Here is a 10,373-nt window from a genome sequence, read left to right as displayed (position 1 = left end):
ATAGACACACACACACACGCACTATTTATGGGGAGACATTCTGACGTTTCTGTGCCCTTTTTAATTGCAAACACTTAATTTAACACTGTTAATCCAGTAACACTAAGCAGAAATATGTTATGACCACAAAAGGTTGAAGTTGACTCTGAATTGTGTAGAAATGACTGTGAAGGACATTGTTGTGGTCACTATTATTACAAACATCTGCTGAACTAAATCAACTGCAACTGCAGTGAAACTAAATGAACATGGTAATAAAATGATGCATGTCAACAAAATGGAACAAAAAAATTCATCTTTTTTTGAGAAAATGATGCATTTCAAAATTGGATTTCAGTAGAATAATGCTTCATAGTAACACTTTTTTCCATTTAGTCAAAGTCAAGGTGAATATGCTTTCTGCTTTGACAATGACATATTTTGCTACATTTGGCTGTTCGGTGACATTGTAACACAAAGATTGACAAGATTATTCCCACGATAAAAGAAATGTTCAGAGAACAAAGTGAAATGGTTTATGAATTATCTTTTTCTTATTTGTTTTCCCAATGTTTGCTGTGAAAACTCTAATGTCACCTTTCTATGATTACAGTGGATATGAGACTCTTTCCTTTCAAGTTACAGTTGCTTTTGTGCCACCATGTACCAATGTGGTGGCGTCAGTTTAACAGTGATTGCTTCTTAATAATCGTAATCGATCATCAACAGAAAATCTCTCTGAAATATTACTAGCTTCATTGTTTTCCTTCACTGTCACTTTTTTTACTCAGTAAATAACTGGAACAGTTAGACAGTCTTTCTCTGGGTGCGTCTGTCCCTGCAGAGCCAGAGGAAGGGGTTTGGGCTGACTGCCCTCTTGGCTCTCTGCTCTGTCTGTCCTTGTCTCTCATCCTGAGGTGAGGAGGGCAAATCCTCTCCTGTTCCCTCCCCATCGCTCAGATGTGATCTCACTGCCATTAGCCTTTCCCTGGACTGACTCCTTTCCCTCAGTATCCTGAATGGTGACATCAGCCTTGTCCTGATGGGGGACTCTGGGGGTCTGGGTTTCAGTAACTGAGGCTGGGAGACAGGTGACAGAGTCATGGGTTCCAACCCTTGTAGACTGGGAGGAGACCCAGTTTGGACCATGGGATGCACCCCATGCGTACCTGTCCATGTCTGTGTGGGGCTTCCTGCTCTTACCCTCAGTAGCATTAGACCTGCATCTTCCTGTGCACCCTGGTTGTTCTGCTGCCTGGCTCTCCCTCTCCTTTGCCTTAAAGGAAACTTGCCTCTCTGAACTGCCTCTGTGTCCTCCTGCGTCATCACCTCTTTCCCCTTTTCCCCATCACTTCTTCTCTCCCCCTTCTCCACCTCCTCTGTCTGACTCTGTCTCTCCCTGCTATTCTCTCGGCTGTGTTGCCCGGTCATCAATAAGATCCTCTTGTGGAGATGAACCCCACCTATGCCGTAGCTCCGCAGGCTGCTGGTGCCGGCCTTTGTGCTGGCGTCACTGGTCAGTGACAACGAAGATCCGGACAAGTTCATCTGGCTGGAGTTCTGGGACTTGGCCACGCCTCCCACTGAAAAGGGGGGAAAGGAAACTGAAGTGAGAGATGAATATAAGGGCTTTTTATTCAATTAGATCACAGGGATCGTCGGAGATTTAAGTCACATGCTAACGCCTAATATACATGCTCTTCAGGACAGAACGACTATTTAGGTTACTATTTAAAGCAAAAAACACATGCAATCCTACAGGTTTTCATGAATGGAAAAGTGTAAAATTAACCATCAATTGACTTCTAAGCTTTACATGCATGCATGCACAGAGCTGAGGAGGAGGGTCTGGCTAGTCCACAGAGCAATCCGGCATTGGAGAAAAACTTCTTTAAACCAATCACAATCGCCTTGGGTGGCGCTAAGCACCATACGGAGCAATGCCTCTGCAAAATAGCCTCGGGAAGGAACTTGTTTTGGTAGAACGTGTACGTTCAAAGGTTGTTAAATCAAAGATTTTAGTAAATTTAGACGGATAGTATAGCTAGCTGTCTAAATTTACCATGCAGATATCTGAGAAAAGTTTAACCATAGTCCTCATAAATCAAGTTTAAAATTCCAACACAAAGAAAGCCCAAGGTATTTCATATCCGGTCTAAATGTGTGAAATCTGGTGGAATTTTTGTTATGCAACAGAGCAATACCGGAAGTGGAACAACGTGGATACAGACTACTGTTTTAATAACTCTACTCTACTCTACTTCTTCACCTTGGATAACATAAGTTCTTTTTATACTTGGATAAAAACATACAGTGTGAAAAAGCAGTTTCTGAAACAGACCTTTGCGTGGGGAGCCCTGTGGCGACACCGTGGGGCTGGAGTGAAGGGAGGAGATGGTGGAGACGGTGTCATCAGATGGTCTCTTGGTACTCCATTCCTCTGACGAGTTCACTGGAGGTTTCTTCACCACCTGGGGAGAGTGGGAGTCTGGGAAAGAAAAAGCAAGAAAAATTTTAGGGTTACAGGTTACAGAAAAGTAAATTAACCTTGAGGTCTGTTACACCTTTCACCAACTAATCCTTAATCAGTGGTTATCAATTAAAATGTACTGTACAAGGACAAGGACAAAGAAAATGGGATGATCAAAATGAAATTATACATAAATGTAAAGCACAACCCAACATAACTAAAAATAATGATAATAAACAGCATAGTGCAGGTGTACTAACTGGGTGGGCCTATGTCCTTGGCAGTGCTCTTCTTCCGTAGAGGGTTCAGAGGGACCTGGACCTGAAGGACTTGTGACACCCTGTTTTGTGTTTTCCCCGAGGGCAGAGCCGACCGCAGAGACACTGGAGACATGTCTGACTTAGTAGATCGTCTCTCACCCAAGTTCTTAGACACTGCAACCATGGGAAGAAGAAAATAATGTGTAAACAAAACAGAATTACTTCAAAACATTGCACTCTTCCCACTGAGCGTACTCTCCCTGTTCAGTGTTATTATTAGTGGCTGGAACATATAGTCAAAAAGGTTATTGCATGCATGGGGATTCTTGGAATAATGCTTCATGAAATTATGCAATCTGATACATGTACTTTTGGGGGAATGTCGAAGACTTGATACTCTACTGACAGAAAGTTATATTTCTGACCAATCCACAATTATTCATGCCCCGGAATATTGACACAAATAAGTTGATGTGTTCACTCAGCAAAGTAGTTTCAGTTTCCGTTACTCACAGGTGCTGTAAGCCGGCTCACACTGCAGGGACATGATTTGGTGTTTCTCCTCGTCTATCTCCACTGCCAGGTTGGACAGGTACTGCTTCACCTTTCTGGCCATCTGGGCGTCTTCGTACAGCTTCTTAGCGTTGAGGAGCGAGCTGCGACGTACTCGCTTTTTATGGGCACAACCCTGCACGTCCAGCATGTTGGAGTTGGTGCTGCCCTGACTCAAAGACCTAGTGAGGCGAAGAGAGCGAGAGAGAGAGAGGAAGAGAAAGGAAGGAGGATAATGATGAAAGACAGACAAAGAGGAGACGAAAGGAAGAACATGAAGGAGAGTAAAAGATGGACATTGGGATGTGTAAGAATTTGGAAGAGGTTAGAGTAATGGATAAAGTGTTGATGGGTGAGCAGAAGATGACAGATTGAGAAAGATGATTCCATAGAGAACAGAGGGAGATCGAGGGAGATCAATGAAGAAGATAAGACAGGAAAAAGAAGAAATGCACATGAAAGTGTAAATACAGAAAAAAGAGGAAAGGAAAGAATGGTAAACAAAAATAAGTTCAATAAACAACTACTTGTTTATCAAATACCTCCTCTACTATAAATTCTGTACATCTGTCTTTTTGTTGGAGCATTGCATTTTAAAACAGGAACATGCAACTGAGAGGGAGGCAGCTCTCGCTGGTGTGCCATGCTATCACAGTACAGAACAGCAGAACATTCTGTCAGATGGAGGCAAAAAGGGTTAGAAAACAAAAGATGCACAGACTTTGATATGGGGAATATTATGCCTGGATGCAGATATGAAAAAACACTAAACCTGAGTCAAATAGTATCAGTAAAAACTTGTCACGGTTTGTTTTAATTTGAAGGTAGGTGGTGGGGTTTTCCATACAGTACCCTGCAGCTGACAACACAATATCACATGAAGGACCATTTAGTAACTGTTCCATAGCAAATGGACAAAGCCCTTCTGATGGAGATCTGGTAATAAAACAGGTAATAAATGGACTTTGAGGTGAGAATGTTCAGGTGAGTCAGGTTTTTAATTTTATTTTTAGCTTTTATTAAATGTATATATTTAAATGTCATTATCTAATATTTATTATACTATGTGCCGTCACACATAGCCTCTCTGGGACTTGCTAATTTGTTGATTGCTTGATCTTCTCTACTTCCTACCTTTCTATAAAAACAAACGCTGAATATTATTTCAAGCTACTACATGACTCAAACATACAATCTTATGAACAGGGTAAACAATGAATGGGTCAATGTTGGACAGTATGGTTCTGGTGAATGGGTACTTCAAATGGAAGGGTTAATCACACTCAAGCACAGGCGGACACACACTGAAACTCAGATAAAGTAAATGGGGGACATGCAGAGTTTATGGTGGGGATGCAGTGTGGATTTATTATTTCTGCTGGTCCAGACCGAAACAAGATTAAACCGGTACCAGAACACACTTACCCTAAACTCTTCCACCTCTTCTTCCTGCAAGCAAGAGGTGTGAAGATTGAAGCGTGACTTAAAGACAAGTTTAGGGGTCGAGGGGGGACAAGACTATGTAGAGGTCATGCCACCACAAACAAACAGGAAATGACTGAAGATGGGAGGACACCAGACATATGACATCTCCCCATATCAACCTCAAGAGTGTGTTTTATGCCCTAGGGCATCACACGCTCATGAAAACAGGTTGTTGTGTCACCTTACAAACCTTTGTCATATTTGATATAATGATGAAACAAAATTCTAAAATTAAAGTCTTAAAAAAATATCTTGAGTTATGTAGTATGAATGGAGTGTCTGCAGAGGGCAGTCATGCACTGCAGCAGTGACAGAGTGTGAAAAAACACAGTGATCCAAACTACACACTGCGGTTGGCATCAATCCTGCCTCGTTTCCAGTGCCCTGTGCCGTTACATTCCAGCAGAAGGATTCAACAAGGCCAACAAGAGCCATGAACCAGACAGGAAATGAAGGAGAATTGATCAAACCAGACCTTGAGTGTGTCCCTTATCCTGTTGGTTGAGGATCCAGGTTGGGTGGTGGAGGTATGGTGTGGTGTTCCACTATTTGCTCAAATTTGCGGTATTTAGTAGTAAAGATGTCTTTTCTAAAAACTTTGCATTACTGGACCCTTGGCATTCATGCCTCTTTCTGAGAAGTGACAGTTTTGCTACAGTCTGGCTGATGGGAAACACAAGTAATCAATTTCCAAGAAACACATAATTAAAGGGAGTTGATTTGGTTTCACTTACTAAACCACTAAGAAATGACTTTTTGCTGACAACAAATTAATTGGAGACAGTCCCATTACGCAAATCAACTGTTCATTGGATCCTCAAAATTCACCCCATGCTCCCCTTTCCAACAAATTTACTTTATGCAAAAAAATCTACATTTTTTGGGATGTGATACTTTTGTGATTTAGAAAATTAAGGCCCCTATGAGAAAACGGGCTGGAAGCAAGACAAAGTTTTCCCTCATTTTGCTACAAAGAATATAATAATGTATACGTTTTAATTTTATCATTGTTTTTAAGCGACCCATATCTGAAACTGGCCCCAACAGCATCAAGTTGAAGTAAATTGTTAAATCTTCATTAGAAAAAGTTTTGAGACAAACTCTTGGTTCTATTTCATTTTAAAACAACCAACCTCTGTCTGAACATGAGGGCAGGGTCCATGTTTGCCGAGGTCAACCGCACCACGTGTCGGATCTCCTTGGCGATCATCCTCAGCTTCTCAAAGTTCACAAGACCGTCTACATTGGAGTCGTTGCCTGAGAGGACAAAGACAAGAACAACACACAAACACACACACACACACACACACAAACACACAAAAACAAACAGTGAGCGTGAAGTCAGCTGTTAAAATTGCAATTGAGAGGAACGATTCATATTTTGGGACATTCGCAGCCTTCAATTTGCAGCAATATTTCTAAGTTGAAATCTTAAAAGTAAAAATCTCTTTGTTCTGGTCCCCTTTTTGTAAGTCCTCTAAAAGATTAAACTGTATATTGAGTCATGTTGGGGCATTTGAGAATTTTTGGCTACTTGCACAATTAGGGAAACTTTCTTTTCCATTTCTCAAATGGCCATGCACCGACATTTTCAGAGAAACCTTATACGGAGAAGTCTGTTTGCTTAGCTTTGACCTGACTCGGTATGATATGTAAAGAAGGCAAGATGGGGAAGCCTTTAGCAGAAGTAAGCCTCCTGAGTGAGACTGAAAATGACCTTCCGCGCAACACAGAGGAAGTCAGGGACTATAAACGTTGCATAATTATAGAGCTGGGCGATGTGTAGAAAATCAATTATCATGATATTTTTGACCAAATACATCGATGTCGCGGTGATATTGTTGGGTTGACTATTGGTGCTTTTCACAAAATATTTACACAATGAGAGTTTAGATAAATAATCATCAGTGATGTGGATATTAAGTGGGTAAAAGCAAATAATAGAACAACTAAGTTCTCTGGTAAGTTCAGACATGACATCACTTTACTGTAATGTAGCCTTTAAAACAAAGAAAAGACAACACTTATGTCATATCACGATTTTACAATATCCAAATATTAAGACGATATCTAGCTTCATATATCAATGTTGATATAATATTGATATGTTGCCCAGCCCTACATAATTACATGTCAAGATCCAGAAATGGCCTTAGTCTTTTAGGCCTAAGCAATTAAAGTGAATATAGCAACATGTGAGTAGCTATTACACAAAGGCACACAAAAAAAGTCTTGGTTCTCAACAAATCCATCTACCTTCATGCAAGAAGGTGAGATCCTTCTTGACCACTGGGAACAGTGGGATGATGGGTGGTTGCATGCTCTGGCTGCTCAGGACGTTGCGGTACTTGGCCATGTTCCTGGATGGGTCGAAGACATCCTGCAGGTCTACGAACAGCTTCTCGTATTTACTGGGCAATTTCTCCCATGAGCTCCGTAGCCGATTCACTGGTGCCAAGTTCAGACCGCTACAAGAGGCAGAGAGGGGTGCAAGTAGGTTGGGAACATGATAAATAGGTTATGGTGGGAATAAGGGAGGGGACAGATAGAAAACGAAATGAGGACACAGAAGAGGGAAAGGAGGGTAGAGGGGAAAGGAGTATAGTTTTAGTATATATATTCAATGCATACAGTACATCCAAGTTAGCGAAATTTCCATTCTCCAGAACAGAAGACCCCTTGAGGCAATGTCATCTCATCAACTCCCCATCCCTCCTCCACTGCTGTAACAACCATTCTGTGTTTTCCTCAGTTTCTCTCTGTTGGTAGGTATATGTTGTACTGCTTTCCTTTAGGAGTGTTTTTTAAGAGAAAAATAAAATGAATATTATAGCTGAGGCGGGATGAATGAATCCTACAGTCTATGATTGCCTAATGTGATGGAAGTGATATTCAGAACTTTAAGCCTGAATATAATCAAAACTAATGAATTATAAAAAAAAGAGGACAATTTAAGCTGGCGTTCTATGGGGATTGACTCCCTTTTAGGAGACAGGCCCAAGTGGGCGTTTGATGAACTGCAGTTTTTGTCACTTCTGCACTGGCTTCATTTTTCAGCACAGTAGGTTTGCCACTTGTTGGCAACCAGGTCAAGATGTTTATCCCAATTTAATATCCCAATCCCTCTCCTTGATTGTCGTTATTTCTTAACCTCTCACATCTACCACACCCAAACCAATAAACAAAACAAAAAAAAACGGTATAGCAGGACGTGTCCACTACATAACGGTACGGGAAACCCTGCATGTTAGCTCTCACACAGACACAGACACACACAGCAGTGCCCCTGTCACCGGGCAGGTTAGGCATCAGAGAACCATATGTGCGAAGACATCTTGCTGTGAGGAGTCTGACCTCCATGTCCCTTTAAACACTTCTGTAAAAGTGCCTTCTACAGCAGCAAACTGAGGATCACCTTCATGCTGCGCTCCTTACACTGTGAGTCCAGGTCTAAAGTGGACGTGGGCCCGCATAAACCAACCTAACAAGAGGACAGTTTAGCCTTAGCGAGACTCATGGATCCCAGGAGGATTAAGAAAAAAGTAATTGTATTTGTATTTATGTATTGCAGAAACCGTACAATGAATCAAATATAGTATCTATAATATATCTACAGTCTTAGTTAATATAGAATTGCGTTACCATGCATTTATATTTAAATGTATGCTGCACATTGCCGATAAGATCCTATTTTGATTATTCAAACTGTAGAATGAAAAGAACACACTGCAGCAAAAAACACTAACGTGGCTAAACAACCAAGTCACCAGGATAGGCTACAGCAAGAGCATGATGTACTGTTTTTGTATGATTAATCTTGGGACTGGGACAAAAAAACAAAAAAACAAAAAACACGCACACACTCACAACTGCCTGTGCAGACACAAACACACTTGAATACAAATACACACTGCAGATATCGGTGAGTTTAAACACAATTACATCTCGCACTACCAGTGGCAACTAGCCTCCCCTCATGTGGGTTTTATCCCTTTTAACAGGGACACATTAATAAATCCTCAGCTTAACAACAGCAACAAACAATAAGAGTAACGGTTGCTATGGGACTCTAGTTTTAAACGCTGTAGGGTTTCTGTGGCAGAGTCTGTGTGGTTTGGGAGAATCAGGGCTGGGATTAGTGAGCTGGTGGGAGGTTGAGGGAGGAGGGAGGAACCGAGGCTGGTCCTCCTGATGATGTGGGAAAGGAGACGAGTGGCCCAAGCTCATTTGGCACAATAGCTGTCAAGGGAGACGGTGTACATGCTAGCTGTCACCACAGAACAAGAACCCTGTCTACTACAACTGAGATAAAAATTAGGAAAATTAGGAAAAATCTGTCACCAAACTTAATTCAGAAAGTCAACCACAAACAAACACTCTAAGACAATTAATACACTAAGCCCACCTAATAATGGCGAACATCGAGTTAAAGTTCTTGCACTCTCTGCAGTGCAGGGCGATCTTAATGAAGTGTTTGATGATTTTCATCCTCTTCATGGCGTTGGGCTCCTTCAGGATCTCTGTGGCTACCCAGAAGGTCTCCTGGTTTATCACCTCCTCAAACTGTTTTAGATTCCCACTTCCCACCGAAGAGTCCAGTTTAAACAAGTCGTCCACGTACCTGGGAACCGTGAGAAAGAAGTTACAAATAAATATGCGTTTTAATTGTGTACAAAAACAGGTAATTTCTAAATTCCAGGAAAAAAATGACTGTGGAGAAATAGTCATATTTTTATGTCCTCACATGATCTCTTATTTCTGTGTCTGAGCTTGTTTCTTTATCTTTTGTCTTGACTGTAAAGCATTTTAACGAAGTTTGTTTTCAGAATCTGCCATACAAATAAAGTTATTGCAGTTATAAGAATTTGGAATACACCCGCTATGATCCAATTAGAATGTTAAACAACTACATACTCGGTGGACTCGATGTTCCTGAAGAGCTCAAAGTCTCTCATGGAGAGCTGGGCAGCGACCTCCATGGTACTGAGCTGCAGCAGAGTGATCTGACTCTCTCTGAGGAGATCTTGGGCATCGTCGTCTGAACACAACGTCTCTGTCTCCATGTTGTTCTTCAGGTAGTACCTACACGGAGGAGAACAGAGAGACAGGAACAGAAGTTATTGGATTTGGAGCACTACTGCAATATGTTTGACAAAGGAAAATAGTTTAGCTTCTACTACAGCTGGTCCTGCTGTGGAGTCAGACACACAAGAACTATACCTAAAGCAATTAAGATTTTAAGAAACTCTATGTATAGTTAATTTGCTATGACGTTATGTAAACAGCACATCATATTTGAGAAATCCCATGAGTAGTAAAAGCAAAAAACAACAACAAAAAGACACAAGACAAATAAAAACTGGGGGAGGGGGATTAAATGAAAACCATTACAAAGAGAACAGGATATGCAAGATGCCAAATAATTTGAAAGTGACATCCTCTCTGTGTATTTGTAGAGCAGCAGATCTTAAATCTTATCCTCAGTATCCTCAGATGATTTAATATAGGTTGCAGAGGCAGACAGCTGGGTGGACAGGGTCCAGATCTTCCTCCAGCTATAACATTCAGCAAATGTAAAATAAGCCCAGATATATCTCTTGAATGTTCCTCTTATTCACATTCCATCT

The 10,373-nt window shown here is 41.2% G+C and overlaps 1 protein-coding gene across 14 annotated transcripts in view; it reads right to left on the bottom strand.

Moving 5' to 3' along the window:
• The window catches only part of rapgef6 (Rap guanine nucleotide exchange factor (GEF) 6), a 131,280-nt gene that overhangs the window by 5,849 nt on the left and 115,058 nt on the right, over positions 1–10,373 (bottom strand). For 11 of the 14 annotated variants that reach the window (XM_034890791.1, XM_034890792.1, XM_034890793.1 and 8 more), the window contains 9 exons: positions 9,661–9,828; positions 9,152–9,367; positions 7,003–7,214; positions 5,880–6,003; positions 4,687–4,710; positions 3,223–3,443; positions 2,710–2,883; positions 2,321–2,467; positions 1,443–1,562 (listed from right to left, as the gene is read on the bottom strand). In XM_034890791.1, coding sequence (XP_034746682.1) covers positions 1,443–1,562; positions 2,321–2,467; positions 2,710–2,883; positions 3,223–3,443; positions 4,687–4,710; positions 5,880–6,003; positions 7,003–7,214; positions 9,152–9,367; positions 9,661–9,828 — 1,406 coding nt within the window. The remainder of the gene's footprint in view (positions 1–1,442; positions 1,563–2,320; positions 2,468–2,709; positions 2,884–3,222; positions 3,444–4,686; positions 4,711–5,879; positions 6,004–7,002; positions 7,215–9,151; positions 9,368–9,660; positions 9,829–10,373) is intronic. The other 3 variants (XM_034890795.1, XM_034890796.1, XM_034890788.1) reach the window with 1 other exon arrangement.

Source organism: Etheostoma cragini, chromosome 13 (assembly GCF_013103735.1).
Source record: "Etheostoma cragini isolate CJK2018 chromosome 13, CSU_Ecrag_1.0, whole genome shotgun sequence".
NCBI lineage: Eukaryota > Metazoa > Chordata > Actinopteri > Perciformes > Percidae > Etheostoma > Etheostoma cragini.
This window is presented reverse-complemented; position numbering and strand designations above follow the sequence as displayed.